This window comes from Larus michahellis, chromosome 1 (assembly GCF_964199755.1).
Source record: "Larus michahellis chromosome 1, bLarMic1.1, whole genome shotgun sequence".
Taxonomy (NCBI): domain Eukaryota; kingdom Metazoa; phylum Chordata; class Aves; order Charadriiformes; family Laridae; genus Larus; species Larus michahellis.
In genome coordinates, this window is record NC_133896.1 from 53,773,290 (window position 1) to 53,791,049 (window position 17,760).

General features: G+C 45.9%; 1 protein-coding gene across 3 annotated transcripts in view; it reads right to left on the reverse strand.

The window, feature by feature from the left end:
* GSG1 (germ cell associated 1) overlaps positions 1-17,760 on the reverse strand; it is a 94,100-nt gene that overhangs the window by 1,236 nt on the left and 75,104 nt on the right. The window contains exons 1-6 of one of the 3 annotated variants that reach the window (XM_074576982.1): positions 12,611-13,528; positions 12,374-12,522; positions 6,811-7,129; positions 4,227-4,274; positions 1,304-1,456; positions 1,069-1,180 (exon numbers count right to left, since the gene is read on the reverse strand). In XM_074576982.1, coding sequence (XP_074433083.1) covers positions 1,069-1,180; positions 1,304-1,456; positions 4,227-4,274; positions 6,811-7,129; positions 12,374-12,436 — 695 coding nt within the window. In that variant the 5' untranslated portion in view covers positions 12,437-12,522; positions 12,611-13,528. Of the gene's footprint in view, positions 1-1,068; positions 1,181-1,303; positions 1,457-4,226; positions 4,275-6,810; positions 7,130-11,595; positions 11,642-12,373; positions 12,523-12,610; positions 13,529-17,760 lie in introns of those variants that run through there. The other 2 variants (XM_074576999.1, XM_074576992.1) reach the window with 2 other exon arrangements.

A 17,760-nucleotide genomic window follows, 5' to 3' on the forward strand; every position in this document is an offset into this window, starting at 1 on the left:
TGCCGTGAGAAGCCAAGTAGGGTCAGGAATTGAATTGCATGCAGTGTGACGCACCCTGATTTGCCAGGCAGAAGCTGCTGGGCATGGACATGAACTAGAAAGACTGGAAGCGTCAGGCTCATAACATTACAGTTCTTAGGGCTTATACCACCACGAGATCCTTCTTAGAGTGGTGGGGTAAATACTGGTCACACGGAAGGGAGGGATACAAGGAAAATAAAAAGGAAAGCGGGAAAGTCTGTAACGGGTCAAAGCAGGACAGCACAGCTCGGAAGCAAGTTCTGTATCGCAGGGCTGCTCAGTGTCTTCTTGGACGTGAGGCATGTCCATGAGCATAACCAAAGGTCCATGCTGACATTTGATGTCCACAGCTGGCACATGGCACTGGAGTGTTTAAGTCTTAAGAATCAATGTGGTCACCTTCAGTACAGCATTGCAAATTGAGCCTGCACTGTCCATGGGCACTGGCAAGACGCATCCAACTGTTTTTCAAGTCAGTTATGGCATATTAGCTGCGGTTGGCTTCTTTAGCCTTTAGAGAAAGGAACACTGAGCCACCTGCTTTTTGCAGGTGCTCTTCCTGGCTACAGCGTCCACATCTTTAAGTATCTGTCTAGGCTTGGTGCTGCAGGGATAGGCCCTTTGGACGTTGGTTAGTGAAGATGCCAAACCAGCATGCAACTTACTTAAACTTCAGAAAAACAAGGCATGTTTGAGAGCACCATCACAGGTGTGACAGTGGCCTCTGCACACAGGGAACAGCTGAGACCAAACAGGACAAACCAGCCTAGGGGCAAACCTGATGAGTCAGCAGGGCTGAAGGTACTTCTTTAGGTGTGACCCCATTGTTTTGCCAGTCCTTGGTAGCTACTTATTTAAGTAACCTGGCAACTATTTTTTAAAGCAGGGGATGAGGCAAAGGCAGGAGATTAGCAGCGGGAGACCCATGGTACACCTGTCTTTGGAAACACAGAAGGTCAAGAAGGGAGGAGGTGGGTTTTGGCAGGGTGTAGCATGGCTGAAGCCCAAAAGGCTTGGGAGGTGAAGATGGCTTCAGAGCTCACGTACTAGTATGCCCAGCCATAGTCCCATGAGTGCGGTCTCCAGTCCTCTGGTCCCAGACTAACCGTTGCTTGGAAGACTTGAGTGTACATCATGTGCGCCACCATCCCAAGAAGACCTGGACACAAAAGACAAAAAAGCAAAGAAGCTACAGCAGGAGCCAGAGCAGTATACTTCAGCCGTGTGTGGGAGAGGAGGCTCTCCTGCTGCTGTGATTCCAAGCCTGCAGTAACACGCTTACCTGACAACACTGAGGAGACAGCAGCAAAGGCGTTGAGCTTCAACCCACAGACAGGATTGCCCGTATGCAGCATTTCCACCATCATGAGGATGAAGCTGATGAGCAGCAAGCTGATGTACAGCATCTCTGATCCCAGTGACAGCCACAGGATTCCTGCCAGGAACCAGAGACTCCTCACATCAGTACAGGCTGGCTTGTTCAAGGGAGAGTACTCCCTCTTCCCAACCCAATCCTGAAAGGATGTCCTTTAGAAAGAAGGGGAAGAAAGAAAACAAACACCCAAAAGCAGTCTCCCCCAGCCTGTGAGCAAGGGCTCAAAGGAAGTTGAAAGGAACAGAGAGTCTGTCTCAGAAGATGGCTTGTCTGGTCTGGGACTGCAAAAGCTGAGAGGCACTAAAACAGCTGTCTGTAAATGAGCCAGCATTATTCACAAACAGCAAGGAAGAAGCCATTGGGAAAAAGGCAGAGGAAAAGCTGTTGAATATTAGCACAAGACCTAGTGGTCATAGGTTGGCCATGAACACACCTGAGCTGGACGTTGGAAGGTTCTTACCCATTAGCGTAGTGATGTTCAGAGTAGGTTTCTAATCACACCAATGGAAGCAAAAGACTTTTCACCTGGGACTCAACTGGTTAAGAAAAGAACTGTATGGTTCGTCCATGGCAGTGGCTGGGACCTGGCCTCTGGAATTTGGGAGGCCTTTTGCAGGCCTCCGTTCCTCGGGGTGGATATCCAGCTAGTACAATAGCATTCACCCCTCACCCTGCTGCTTGAACAGAGTACAGGTACTTTCATGCTGGCATTATTAGTGGGACTTAAGTGATACCGTAGTCCTCAGTTGAGCTCCCTGTACAGTAGGACTTGGAGGAGAATGAGAAATGGCACTCCGTAATGCAGGGCTGTGGAAGAGCACGGGATTCACTGAGGAAGGAATATTAATCTGACAAATGAGGCAGCACTGTGAACACTACTGTTAGCAACTATTAATGGCCATAGAGGAGACATTCAACTGGGGAAAAGGAGTGTGAAGAAAACCCTCATTAATGTGGCACTGACTTGACTTCTCAACGTCATTAGCGCCACAGAGTCACCGAGCTCTTTAGCAGGAATTGATGAGCTGCATTCCCTGCTTAAAGGAGCTGGCTTGCTTGCAGCAGCACGACCAGGGAGACTATTTCATTAAAGGTCAGACTGCCGAAAGTGTCCTGGAGGCTGCAGGCACCACACACGCACAGGGGTCTCTGCATCACTTCCCCTGGGAGCCCAGGCCCACCACACGTGCTGTGCAATCTCGTCCTGTGATGCTGCCCGTGTAACGTGGAGCTGCTCTGCACACAGCCAGCTCAGCCAGCCCAGCCTGCAATCAGCGGCCACACCACCTTCTCCAGTGGTGGCCCAACTACATAATGGCAGCTGCGCTGGAGGCCAAGGTCATGTTAAGATGGTGCTGTGTGCAGGAAGGGGCAAAAGCAGGTGATAGAGCTGTTAAAACCATGGTGTCACTATGAGTGCCATGCTTAAGCTCACAGTGATCTTCCAATTAATTTGTAGGAACTCAAGGTCTTACGGAACGTGGCCTTTCTGTCAATGTTGGGCTGTAATTACACAAAGAGCAGCAGGTGGAGCGTGAGGGGGGACAGACATAAAGATTTACAAAGACATATAATCTGGTTGCATAAACCTCTTTTCTTAGGAAAACAGTCTATAAGGAAGACATTGGAACCAACAGAGCCAGAGGCCTGGGGAGGGAATGAAGCATAAGGAGGTGAGAAAGTGGAAAAATGTATTGCTACTCCCTGTGAAGTGAGCATTTTGTGGTAAGTGCAGGAGTCGTTCAGTAAATGCAGTTAAGTCACTTATTTTATGACAAAGTGGAGATCTGCATGGCTTCGAAATGATCTTGTAACGCCGGCATTATTTGAGTTGTGTGAGTACTGTTTCCCAAAAGAGTAAGCAGGGGAGGTTTTTCTACCCTGCTGTTGTGCCGAGAGCGACCCAGGTTAATCTGCACAGCGATGCCACTGCAGGCCACTCACACCGGCCCCCTCACCTGGGAATACACATCGCTTTATAAAAGCAGGCCAGCAGTCTTTGACGGTGTTTTGAAAATAGGGGAAACAAGGCAGAAAAAGAAGATGAGCTCCCCAAAAGTACTCATCTCCCTGCTGGCTGTTGAGATTCCCCAGCGTTTGTTCCAGGCCTTGCTCTCATGGCTTGAATGCTAACACAGGCTCTGCACCCCAGGCGTTTCCCTTCACGTATGAACATCCTCTGAAATGACTTACCTCCAGCCTCCAGCTCAGGGAATAGTTAGCAAGCCCACAACAAATGAAAAGCTTTCAGTAAGTAAAATCTCCATTGCATCTGTACACATATATCCAGCTATACTGAAGTTATCCCCAGGATAATTTGTAACATGTGACAATGACAGGAGGGGTGAGCTCTCCAACTCAAATGAAGTTTGGACTTCACCCTGAAAGTGTAACTTTTGGATGTCCTGATGACTTACCACAAAGTAAGAGGAGATGCAGCTTCCAGAGTCATCACATTAGACCCCAAAACTGAAGCACTGAGTCAACATGTAGCGTATGTGGGAGGAACTGCCCTCAGGTGGCATCCATCCCCTTCTCGCTGACTACAGCAAGATGACAAGCACAAACCGGGCAACTTATTAGATCAGACAAATCCCACTTCACATGGGAGGGAGTCTGAGGTTTCCAGCGCTGACCTCACAGATGGCAGTGGTTTAGGCAAATATCTGGGAGGAAATCTTTGCTCTTTTAGCAACCATGAGGCCAGGATTTCATGCCTGGCTCTTTGGGGACCCACCCTGCTGTCCTCACATAGGTGAAATTTTGCAGGTCCCCCATCCCAAGGAGGTGCACCTGGCAGCTACAGTGGGGTATGGGGATTTGCTCTTACCTCTTTCTGCCGGTGGTGAAAGCTCAATAAAGCTACGGCATTTCTCTTCTGAAACACAAACCCAAAGGTATTAGTTAACAAAACAACGCAGGGTACATAAAGGAAAAGAAAATCTCTTCCTCTCACTCTCTTTTCACTGCATAGCTCCAGTCATTCCTGAGTCTATCCATCATATCATCTCACCTCTGCTCTCTTTCTGACCATCTTTCCAGATCTTCACTAGGGGAAGGCAACGTCTGCCTGGAAAACTAAAAGTGGCCTTTCCAGAAAAAAAAAAAAACTTCATTAATTTGTAAATCTTACAAGACTCTGGTGAACACAAGAATCCGTTGGTACTCATTCACAACATTACTGTTGATCAGACCTATTAAGGGTGTAGCTTATAACAGACTGCAGACCCACCACTTCTGCTGAGGATGTGAATTCCCAATTACCCCAGTCTCAGCAGAGCAGTTCTAGCACTGCTTCCCAAAGAAGAAAGCAAAAAAAAAAATATTCCCAAGTGAGATGCTGCGTGACAGAGATGCGAGTCCCTCTTCTGTGGCAGAAAATCACACAGAAATATGATCTTCTGTCCTCACATTTTAGGCATGCCATTTGGAAAAATGGTGTTCATATTTGCTTTGGCTTTTTAGGTTGGCCAGATGCAAACTATTGTCTCAGCTGAGGGTCCATCATTATTATCTGTAAGTCTCTCTACTGCATACTGCATTACTGTATTTGAGGGTTCTCTCCTCTATTTGGCACAGTATTTTCTCCCAGAAGTATCAGCCTGCTGCTTTTCATGTAAGAATCTCATTTTCTTAATTTCTATCCCCAGTTCTAATCTCTCCCAATCTCCTGTATTACTTCTGTCATCCACAGCTCTCAGGATGCTACCCAGTTTAGTGCCATCTGCAGTCCTCATTAACTTGCAGTTTGCTACTTCATCTAGAACTTTAATGAGGTTATTCAGTAATGGCTCATCTAAACTGATCCTGAGATTAGTCTGAATAATGAAATCCTTTCTCCAGCTCAACTCAATCTCCTTTTGCTCACAGTAGCCCCGTTTTTTCTTGTTCTTGTTGTTGTTGTTGTTGTCGTCTATGCACTTGCTTCAAATACCCCCAGCAGTGGGTGGGTTGTACTCGATTTATAGGAAGCAGGGGACTGAGGTTGACCATGTGCTCTTCCCTGCGCTCTGCTGCAATCCAGATGTAACATGTTCTCTGCGTTCCTTCAGGCATTGGGGTTATTTCAGGACTGCCCGGTGGCCAGACAAGTCTTTCAGAGAAAGCTGTCAAGGAATGTCGTCCCATTCCCACAAGCACCATGGAAACACACCCCAACGCAAACCGGTCCCAAATAAACACATCTCCTTCCGCAGCATGTCTGGAAATGCTCATAACGAAGCAGACCTCTCGTTAGGACATGAGAGTTTCAAGCACATTCTCTCCTGCTCCCACCCCCCTTCTGTCTGCTTTTATTCACCAGTTCCTTATTTTCAACCTCTGACAGCAACAGATAAGAAAATGAGACATGCGATACCAGAACTTAGCTAAAGGTGAGATGTTTGTGCTTGGGGAGAGCTGAAGGGAAGGTGGTGGACTCAGGGGAAGGGGCCCGATGAAAGTCACTTTCATCACTGTATCTTTAGATACAAATCTCCCTGTTAGCCACTTCCCGGGTCAGTTCTGATCTTTGATGTGTGTGCCAGGCTGTAAAGAGCATCTGTGCACTGCAGAGCATCCACCTGTGCTGGCATGGCACAGGTTTCGGCAGAAGGACTTCAGTAGGGCTGGGCAGGAGCAAGTCAAGGGTGAAGGGAGGCACCAACGCAGTCTAGGACCGGTTGCACAACCAGCCCCTGACACTCCAAGGTTTACAGTGCCAGTCTTATATGGTCAAAAAATCACAAATGAAACCTGTCACAATACCACAAAAACAACTAAAAAATTATAAGACTGCATCTCTAGTCCTCAGGTCAATTTGCCTCCTAGCTTTAGTTCCTCTGGGTTCAGATCCTCCAGGTTTTCTCTGTATCTATAAGGCAGTACTTCTCTTTATTTTTATTTTTTTTAAAGAAAAGCCAAGTCCCTGTTCAATTCACAAAACCTCTCAGTTCGGTGATTTAAGGAGAACACCAACTATTGCAGTCCTCACAGTGATAACTATACATTGTCAACACTGCATAAAATCACCCTGCTTAGATTTCTGAGGGGACGTACATTCACAAAAGTGCCCTGGAGAGCATGAAGTAGTTGCGTGTGGGAATGGAGATATGGGGAAGGGGAAAGTAGGCTCACTCCAGTTCACATCAGGATGAGTGATGCCATCACAAAGTCACTGCCACCAGCACTTGCACTTCACAGCCCCTATTCCAGACTGAAGGGCACACCAGAGATAACCATTCTCCCTTGCCCCCCTCTGTAAACATCCCAATGAAGGACAGAAATATAATGACCACAGCAGTGCACAGGGAAGATGCCACCTAGGAAAATGAAGAAGGCTTTTCTCCCAAGTGTTGTCAGCCTCCTGCCTTTCATTTCCAAAATCCTGTGGAGTAAATAAAAGGGAAGTTGTGGCTGCCTGGCCAAGACGCTACCTGGCCCTTCCATGCTCTCTTCGCAGGAAAGCCACATCCCAGTGTGGAAGTATCTGAAGGCAAAGCGGTCATCCCCAGTCTCCCAGCTGTAGTGCACCTCCTCCTGGGATGAAACATTGCCAGCACCTGCGTCTGACGGCATGGGGACACCGATGCACTTGGTGGCTTTGCTCTTCCCACACAAAGGCTTGGGCACTTTCTGGGTCCCGGTGCACCAGTAGCTGCCGAGCAAGGCAGTGGTGGAGAGGCTGAGAGCCAGCAGGTTCAGGATGACAGCCAGGAAAGCACGACGCAACGGAAATCCCTTCAGCAGCTCCATCTACAACACACAAATGGGAAGGACTGTCATGCCAGCCCCTTGTCCCACCTAGCCTTATGAATCCCAGCTCTTCCCAGCGTGCACTTGTGGGGAGGGGATATGAGGGCTCTGCCCCCCTCACAACATCCCAACAGCTCACCCAGCACAGAAGAACCATTTCCAGAAAGCCACGGTGGTGGACCAATAAGCTTCAACCATTTCAAAGTACACTGAATATCTGTACCGGTGAAGAGAGGGTGACCCAGTAGACGTACCAGGGCTGAGTGCATCGGGGTGTGTGACCACATGAGCAAAATCAAAGGGACACCATCTTCACTCCATCTGAGAGGTGTCAAGGAAAAGCTGTTAACCATCTTCCCCAAATACCATGTGTTGTCTTCAGATGGGGTGTGATGAATGCTTTGTCCAACTAGATGGGAATTCTCACTGCCAAGTGTCCCAAAACACTTTTTCAACCAGTTCATTACTGTACCTAGGGAAGCAGGGAGTGTATTGATTTCACAGTGGGCAAAGGCAGGAAAATGTTCCCAGATCACTGAAGGTCACGCATCAAAGCAGTGACCTGCTCAGGAGGGACACCAAGGTATTCAGACCTGGCAGCTCAAGTTCAAGCCCCAGAGCAGCACCTCCCACCTGCACAAGCACTGCTCTGCACAGCAGAAACTTGGTAGGGTGGTGGGATGACAGTGTCTCCGCTCTCACACAAAGTGCCACAGTGTGGGTTTTTTAAGAGCGAACATTGCCACAAACACTCTTCCCAGTTTCATCTCATCAGAAAATGTAATTCAGAAAGCAGTTTGTGTGCCAGGGTCCTGTGGTCTTTCTCACTCAGAGGGAAGTTTAAGATTTTATGGTTCCTGCAAAACCTTGCACTGACTCCTGAGAACCCCAACTTATCACTCCATGGATTGATTAGATGTCATCTACCCACACATCAACTTTCATGTAATCAACGCATGCCTCTTCCCACATGGCACTCCCTATGTTTGGCACAACTTCATCCAGATACTCCCACCCTTTCCTATTTATGACTCTCAAAAATCTATTTGCCCATGAATAGATTCGGTTTGTACAGACATTGCCTGCTGCCGGTCCTCTTCACAGAACTTCGGTTGACTCACCCAACGCTGAACGTTTGAGAAAGGCCCAGCGCACTGTGGACACTACTATAAATAAACGATATGAGTCTGAGCTTTGCATTGTTTGTGACTGCACCACAGCTAAAAGTGGTGCAGTTAGAAGCATTTGTTCTTCTCGTAAAAGAAAAAAAAATTGTTTCTTGCTCGGAAACACGGTCAATAAAGATGGTGCTGAAGCTCCTTCTGGAAAGGAGGACTTCATGAGCATCTCGTCACACTAAGAAGACAGTGCCAGAACACTCTCCCCGAAGGCAAGAAAATACCCAGCTCCTGAAAAATTCCTGTACTGTTTTGTGCTCTGGCTTCTTCTGTCTCTTCACCAGAGCATTTCCTGCTTTCAGCAATGGAGATGCTGCACCTTTAGTGATACCACAACTAATGGTAACATTTTAGGGATACCGCAACTAATGACTTCCATGATCTGAAGGCATGTTGGAAATCACCATTTTCACAAAGCAGATACCTACTAGGAACACTTAATTATGTGAAGGTTTCTGGCTAAGGTTGGTGGCAAATTCCTCACTGAGAGTTTTTTCAGTGGAAAATTTGCCTTATGGCTGAAAAGGAAATTATAGATAAAATTGCTCTCCTCAAAAACATGATTTTTCATCTGAAAATAGAAACATTCAGCACACTAAGGTTTTCAGTTTTTCATCAATGCTTGATTATAAGATTTTCTGTCATCATGTTTCGGTTTGCTCATGCTTTCATTAAAAAAAAAAAATCTTTCCACTCATAATATTGACAAAAATATTTTTTTCTAATTTAAATCTTCAATAGTGGGAAAAGTATTCTCTCCACTTGATTTGTGGTAGTAGCTGAAAGGCCATATAATTTCAGAACAAGTGATAAGGATGAAGACAAAAAAATACAAGAAACAAATGAGTCAGAAGAAGGAACTGGCTCAAGGATGCAGAGGACATAGAGAATAAGAAGCAAATCTGAACTACTCCTTCATGAAAATATTGTCAGAGGAGTTTCCCTCCATAAAATCCAAGCACTTACTGACAATAACTGACCATACTATCTAGATAGACCCAAAAGGAAAGAGAGTTGAATTTACCTTGGCAGCAAGTCCTCGAAGTCCTGTTAATTTGGAAGAGAAATACCGAAACAGGACTCACGCTTTGTCTGCTGTTTGGCTCATCTCTAGATCCTTCAAGAAACCCAATTGCTTCAAAACCCCTTTCTCCTTTGCCTCCTCCCCTCCTCCTTCTCCTTCCCCCCCCTCTCCCCCCATGATTATTAAATGCTATCCCTCCAGACAGCAGCTGCTTTGTGGAAAATGGTCATTTTGTAATCCACAATGCAATCACAGCACAGCTGCTCTGGGAGATTATATAGGAAGTGAGTGGTGCTGCGGGCTGGGATTAAGCACAGAAGGGTGACCTGTATTAACTGAGTAAGAAAGTTTCCATGAAACACAGAGAGATCCCAGCCGTCTCCATGCCATGGCTGCTTGGGAACTTGTATGGAGCGAGCTGGCGGCTCTCTGGACAATGCTTCAGGGGACAAGTGCCCTTAGCTCAGAAGCTACCAGCACCCTTGGTGTCAGGTCACCCCCTGCCCTGTGCACTGTCTCAGCACAATGGCAAAGGCCACAAGCCCCCCAGCCCTGGGATATCTTCCTGGCCAGACCTGCCAGTCGCAGAAAGGGCAGAAGGAAAAAACGGGGAGAGGAAAGTTTATGTGACGGCATCTGCTCTGAGGACTGAGGATTTCAGATCTCTCCACGGGCACCAGAGATTTGAAAGACAAAGGGAGCCCTTTAGCAGAAGCGCTGATGAGCAGCAGACTGGCACCATGGCATCACCACCATGACAAAGGTATAGGTGAAACAGTGTGAGTCAAAGAAGTTCAATACCCAAACGATGGGAGAATGGGGAAGACACTCAGCGTTCCTCATAGTAGCAGCCTTTACCAAGGCACAAAGGTCACCAGGAATCCCAGCTCCCAGTAGCTTCACATCGGATGAATTTGGGAAGCTAGTAAGGAGAGACAGAAAGATTCACACTCACCCAAAGTCCCCTCTGAGCTCTTGTCCTGAAAGTTTAAAAGCTCCCACAATACCTGAGGGTGTTGATACACCCCATTTGGTATCAGCACAGAGAAAAGTGAGAATGGTGTCACCTTTCACGAGAATTAACTGTCACCAGAGGGCACGGAGCAGCGCCGCGTTGAATCAAACTGCAAGGGAGAGGAGCATCCCAAAGGTACGCACCCCATCTTCCTCACAAAGGCTTTGCCCACTGCCAAGCAGGTGAGGGTCCCACCACCACGAGGAACCATGGCAGATTCCCTGCACGCCTTCCCTGCTGCTCTCCAGGGACAGAGGAAACCAGTGGTCCATCTGCCCTCATCCCCCTCTTCCACCACTGGAGCCCGGAGGCAGGTTGGCTCCAGGTGACAGACTGGCTCTGGGTGACAGCACAGCCTGTGACAGTCCCTGCAGGGCACAGGCAGCAGACGGAGCCCACAGGTTCACCAGCCCGTAGGTGGGCTCGGCTGTCACGGGCCCCTGACCCTTCCTGCCCTGAGCAGAACGGTCGGTAGCTCTGCGGTTATTTTAATCCCAGTCACTGCATAAGCTCCCCTAATATAGATAATCATTTCTAAGACAGGCTAACTGAAAGCAATGCTGAATGTTTCCAACCTCCATGGACTGTCTGCAGGTTTTTTGATTAATAACAAGGTTCTGCTTGACACAGATGTGCTTAATTTACTGAAGTAGGTAGAATAATAGCTGATGCTCCTTAAAAGGAGAGTGGTAATTTTTAGGTTTTTTTCATTGCTCAGTCTCTTCACATCTGCGCACCTTAAATTTGCCTTCTAAATGCTCAGTAAAAAAAAGCCTGTTTTTCAGGCTCAAGAGTAAATAAAGTCCATTTCTCTACTCATAATCCTTAATGTTAATGCATTCCTAATTTTAAGCTTGATGAGAGTCTTATTAAAACCCAAGATGCTATCTCAGTTTCTAGATCTGGGATCAAAGCCTATAAATTGATGAAATGAGACTGAATTAGATTTATATGGATAAGAATTCAGATTTAAAAATAAATTTATCAGAAATATTCTATGGTTTCAAAAAAAAAATATATATATCAGATTTAGGATTCTGAATATTGTCAGATATTTATCCTTCCAGAAGATGGCAATCTTTCCCTAGTCTTCTTTTTGGGAGTCTCTGCTGCTCACGTGTGTGCTGGGAGGAAGCAACAGAAGTTTAGACTTCTGCTCCTTCCCTGTTTTGCCCCTCTGTCTTCCTCTTTTTTTTCCATTTCTGTGAACACAACCCCTTTACCTGGGAATAAGGGGGATTTGAGTTACCTTTGAGTTACCTGAGTCTGGGGAGACTTCTGAAAAGTCTTTCTTTCTGGGGAAAGAAAAAAGGAGGAATGAATGGAGGAGCACAGCAGGGCATTTGCTCCACCTTCTGCCCTGCACGGAACTATTCTTTCTAATACATTTTCCAATATTTTGTCAAGTACCATATTAACTTTCTCAACATGTTTCCATCCCCAGATTATTGCAGACAGCTCATAGAACATAAACACCAGAGCACGTTTCCTGATGTTCAACAAACTTCCCCTATCAAAATTTTATGGTTTTGTTTTTTTTTTAAAAAAATCTGCATTCCAACCTCGCCTTAATCTGACCAATTATGGACAGGAAAAGTAAGCTGCATCTGTCTTTCACCCTCCTGTGCCTTCCAGTTTTCTCCTCTTTGTATCTGATATTTCCCACCATAACTTGGCTTGGCTGGAGGTTTTGGATGTCTCTTTCTCTTTGAACTCAGCAGCAGCCGGTCCCTGGTGACTCGTTTAAAATTTGCCCATTGAAGTGAATGCCCACAGCAGTTGACTTCCTGCGCCATCAGCCAAGCACTTGGCTTACAGAAACAAAACAAGGAAACGAAACGCAAAACACAATCTTAGCACAACACCTCTATGGAGATCGCCAACTCTAAAAAAGCCTGGGCGTTTATAAGTAAGTGATGAATTTTTATTCTGTCTGCGACACATACATACTTAGAGTGTATCTTGCCTCAAAGTGACACCCTCAACTCCCAAGGATGTTGGTGGAAAGAAGGGTGAGGAGCCCTTACCAGATAGGGCCCCAGATTTGCAGTACTTAACCGGCAGGTCTCAAGAGGCGGATGGCTCTTCATAGGCCTCCATGCAGCTCTCCTCCCAGCTCTCCTCCCCAGGGATACCGGGGATCATACGCTGTCCTGGCATTGGCTCTTCAGCTGCCCTGAAGAGGACAAGAGAGGAGGAAGAGCAGCTATTTACACCCATAACCTCGCTCTGTGAAACCTGGACAAAGACGGGCTCATACTCACCCCTCATTCCACACATTCCTCACACATGACACTTCCCACTGCTCCTGTTTCTGCTGGTTTTACAGGAAGACCATCCAGCGCTGCAGTCCCCTCCCTTGCTGCCACACAGTAAGCAGGATGTCTCCGGGTGGCAGTGACACTGAGAGAGCCAGACTTCTCAAAGCCGGTGACAGACTGCAAATGCCAGATTTCTCCCTGAGCTCTGAATAATTCCACTCAGATTGTAACCTTTATTTAGCTGTTTGCATGATGCATTAACTCTTGCTCTGCAAATGACCTCACCAGGCATATTTTTCCCAGTCTAAGCACATTTAAAGGTGAATTCTGTTTTTAAACATGAACAGCTTACATTGCTAGTCATTGAGTCTGTGGCAGAACAGAAATAAAGATCGAATTGGAATAAGTAAACACATCTTAAAGATGAACAAACAAGCCTGGCACCCGTTTGTACTTATAGACCTCTTTTTTTTTCCCCTACTTTTTTTTTTTCCTTTTTTTCTTTCCTCAAAACAAGTTTTACTTGGCTGGAATTTTTTCTAGTCTTTATGGTTATGAACCATTCAAAAACACATAAATGTAGATATGAAAAAAAAAAAAGTCAAATGCAGCAACACAGACTTTGAGACTCACAAGAGATTCTAGATGCCTCAATTTCTAGATAGGCAACATAACACTATTTAAAGGGGTTTGCTTTTCACAGAGTACTCACTTAAACTCTGGCAGCTCTAGAATGTGTTCACCCAAACACATAGAAAAAAAATGTTATTTTTGAAATTTAGCTAACCATAAACTGTAAGCAGAGAAGAAAAAGAAAACTTTTTATATAGATCTATAAGGATATTAAAGAGGAGTCAGTCCAGGAAAGGGTCCATACAAACCCCCAAGTAGATAAAGGCTTACCTTATCCACCGCTCACTATCCCCATCTGCTCTTCTGAAGCATCCAGTGAAATACTACAAGGTGATCATGGACTCTCCCCCCTATTTCTTTCTCTCTGACTGAACATGTAGCAGCCAAAAAAATCCATGAGATCTGACCAGATGCTTTGAAATGTACCAAGTCTGTCATTTTATTGATGGGTTAATTCTTTCTGAGCTTGCTAATTCATCACAGCACATTATATCAGCCACAGGATTGGCAGGGTGTCCACTTCTGCAGAATGCATCTTTGTAATTTGGTAGTCTCCTTTATGAAAATTGTTGCCAGTTTTAAATCTACCACTTATGGGATCTCAGTCTGTTCCTCCACAGAATCACAAACACCCAGACTCAACGGCTGTCACAGGCTCATGGGTTTTCTAATCATCAAGAGGGACCATTACAACAACATAGTCTCATCTCTGGTGTAACAGAATCCACAGAACTTTAGACAACCATTTCTAGCGATACACAGAGGCCCTGCTGAAGCCATGCACGTATTTTATACAACTAACTAGTATCAACTGTGCAACAGGATATGATGGAAAACCCCTCACATCCTTAGAAAACTTATTCCAATGGTTAATTAACCTCATCCTTAAAAATTTGCTCTTGATTTGTAAGCACGGTGTCTGCCTTAGTTTTCCAACCTCATCAGGCTGCTCCAACACACAAATAAATAGCCGGTGAAATGATTTCCTAAAAATGTTATTGTAAGAGTCACAAATCAATGCATTTCATTAGAGGCACACAGTGTGATCTAACAAGCTGGCTGACGGCCCAAATTCCTGGTTCTGTACTTGGCTCTGACGCGTAATTTTCCCCTCCCATCGGCCAACTCATTAGTGGTGCGTTTACACTGCAGTCAAAGCAGTGGCAGTGATGGGGAGTAAACAATCAGTGCTTGTTTTAATTGGGTGTTGCTAGCAATTCCGCTCCAGCAATACGGAGCACAATGCAGGGTACAAACCTCAGTCCAGAAACAGAGTAGAGTAAGCTGTGCTGAACTCCACATTGCCATAGCTGGACTGATAGCTCAAAAATAGTTCTTGTTTCCCTACTCTATGAAGTTGGGTCTTCATAGTCATTCCCACAGACGCAAATCAACAGCACAGCAGTTCCTTGTTGATACTGGAATCAGCACAAAGCCGGTGGGAAAGAGACACTCTGTTTTGATAATGACAAAACTCGAGAATCTAAAATTAATCTGTGCAAAGAGTACTTCACATATGCAGGTGATTTTGGAGTCAAAGAAATGTTTAATAACAGTTTTAAAACAAAGAAAAAATTGAAACAGTACAGTTGAACCACACTGCACTTTGGTTTCATCTATGGAAATGACTAAGACAAAGCAATTGTTCTTTGCTTCAATTTATCTTTTCCTCCGTTTCACTACGGTGAATCAGAATAAGCAGAGCTAGAGGAAGCCTCCAAGGATTATCTAGTCAATTCACCTGCATCAATACGACCTAGGCACCCTGAAGATCTTCAAGCCTACTGTTAAAATTTTCTGCAAGGCAGAAACTCTTCCATCCTGGGTTGAAGTCAGTATATTCCCTTGTAATACCTTGATTCCAACCAAATCACAATATCCAACAGAAAACTTTTCCATCTCTGCTAAATGCCATGGTCTCCATCCCATATCTGAATTATTTACTCACGTGGATTGTCCGCTTGAGGCCATTGGAACTACACGGTTTACTAAAGTTATACTCACGCGCTAGTATTTGGGGAACCAGTTCTTCAAAGGAAGACTCTAAGCTAGCAGGAGAGGTTTGGAAATCAAAGAGTGAGTAAGACGGAGAGTTAGCTTTTTTGAGGTGAGGCGTGGGAGGTGTTTTCGTTCTTTAGCTATTAAAAACTCCTTGCTTTGGCAAGAAAAAAAAAAGGGGGGAGAGAAAACTGGGAGGGGAAGGATTCATGAATAAAGAGGCAGCATGGCAAGAGGTACCGCAACCAGGGTGGCCAGCAGGCACAAGAGAGTTTCTCAGGCTGGCTTCCCTGACGGAGCAGAGACAGTAGCGAGGACAGGTCAGAGGAGCCAAGATCTAATACACCGGTCTAAAGGGAATTTTAAAACCATTTTTCTTTACAGCGCTGAGCAGAGGAGTTACATTACAGTGGGTGCTTTGAAAACAACGGTGCTAGATATTATAATTGCATGTTTTATCTTTCTGGATGCACTGGTAATTATCCAGGATTGAGGGTATCTCCTTTTTTCCCAGATTTAATGAGGATTTCAGATCCCTTTCCAGTCCTTCATGGCATTTTGGAGCTATGGCTTCACAGAAGGTCCTGCAGGCGAGCACCATCCCTGGTGCTCACACCTCCCATCCCCTTGCACACTGTGGTGGGCAGAACAGTGGGGCTGTTCCCCGCCAGGGAGGTGACAGGTCAGGACAAGACAGCAGTGACCCAAGTTTGGGTCCCCAACCCCATGCCTTGGAGGTCCGGCGGGAGCAGGCGATGATGGGAACAGGCGATGATGGGAGCAGGCGGTGTCGCCACCGCAGGCACCGGGCGGATGCAGCACGTGTGCGTGCTGTGGCCGGGGAGCTGCGGGGTGCCCAGGCTTCCCTACATGTCCTGGGGGAAGGGAGGGCCCCCATCAGTGGAAACGGAAACGAGAAATATTTTCGAGACTGCCGGCAGAGAACTTGGGCGTCTCCCTCTCTTCTGCTGGTTTTTTTTTTGTTGTTTTTTTTTTCGTTGTTTTTTTTGAATTATTATTTTATTCTGTCTCTCCTCCTCTCTTGGTAACTCCCTGTTTCCTCGCAGCCAAGTTTCCGCTTGCCTGGGCAACCCCGGTCCCACAAGCGGAGCAAGAAAATCGCTTCGCCAGGGTGGCCCCAGCCATAGGCAGGAGGGGTCCAGTGAGCAGTGGTGACACCATCCTGGGCCAGGGGAGGCCAGAGCAAGGTGACCCTGGAGCCACAGCCAGAGCCCTTTGTGCAAATGTGTTTTAACCTGGGCCTTAATCACGAAATCATATGCTATTATTTCTATCATCAGGCCCACAGTTTAAAAAAAAAGTAATAATAAACAACTGTCCTTCCTGGCCCCCATTATTTTTTCTGAGCAGGCTCAAGCTGCAATTACTCAAAGACTCATTATTTAGCCAAATTTGGGGAGGATTTTGTCATAGATGGCAAAAGGCGTGTTCCTGACAGAAAAGTTGTGATTTATTTTAAAGCAATACACTGCTGAGAGGGTGCTTTTTTAAAAGAAAAAGTCATCAAGATTTTTTTTTAAATGTGGATAAAACAGAATATTCCCCTGCTAGCCTTGTTCTCAGAAACAGCTAAATGGTTTTGACTGAAATTAAAAACAAAACCAAAAAGAACCCAGTAAAGCAGCTGAAGCAGATATGAGCTAGAGGATGTTGGCTCCGAGTTTGGCAAAGTCAAAAGCAACCAAAGCCAAACCTTGTGATGGGATGTGTCAAGTGACTCTTATAATAAAAGAGGCAACGCTACTAGCAATGTCTTCTATGTTCTGCGTGCCCATTAACATGCTAATCTCAACATTAGTCTTTCCCAGGTAGCCAAGGATTATAATTGCTGAGCTTTACAACTAAGTATTAAGCATCGTGGCTAAAGAGCTTGACTGAACAAGAATTATTTGCCATCACCTGAACAGGATAAGCATGAACGCAGGCGAACATTTGGCTAGCGTGTTACCACGGGCAGAGCTTAGAGAAATTAGGTCAGGCAGAATGGAAAGAAAACTTCAGAAACCTCTTCCAAACAGTGAAAAGTAGCTGTCTGCAGAACAGTCTCTCACGGGAAGTAAAGGATGCCCATTGCTTAAATCATACACAACCAGACTGGATAATGCAATGGAAAACGTACTGTAGGCAAGAATGTTGCAGAAACTGGGCTGGGCTAGAATGTGAGAAGATGGACTGGGTGAACTAGCAAGATTTTCCCATCTCCAATTTCTATGATTTTTTTTTATTTATTTTTAAATTGGCTGTAGTTTGCATTGCTTGAAATTCCTTCACACAAGTTACAGAATCTCTAGGCGAGACAGACGACGGGGCTGGAGGGAGGTGGGTGTGTTTCCTGGATGACACAAAAAAAAGAAGCCTGGAGCCTCCCAGAGGCTGTGGAACTAGAAAGACTGGCTGGAGAGAAGAGAAGGGAACGCAGCTTGGAGGGGCTGCTCCTACCCGAGCTGATGCATTTGCTATGCATTTGAGCTATGCTGAGGACACCCTGGATGAGGATTAGG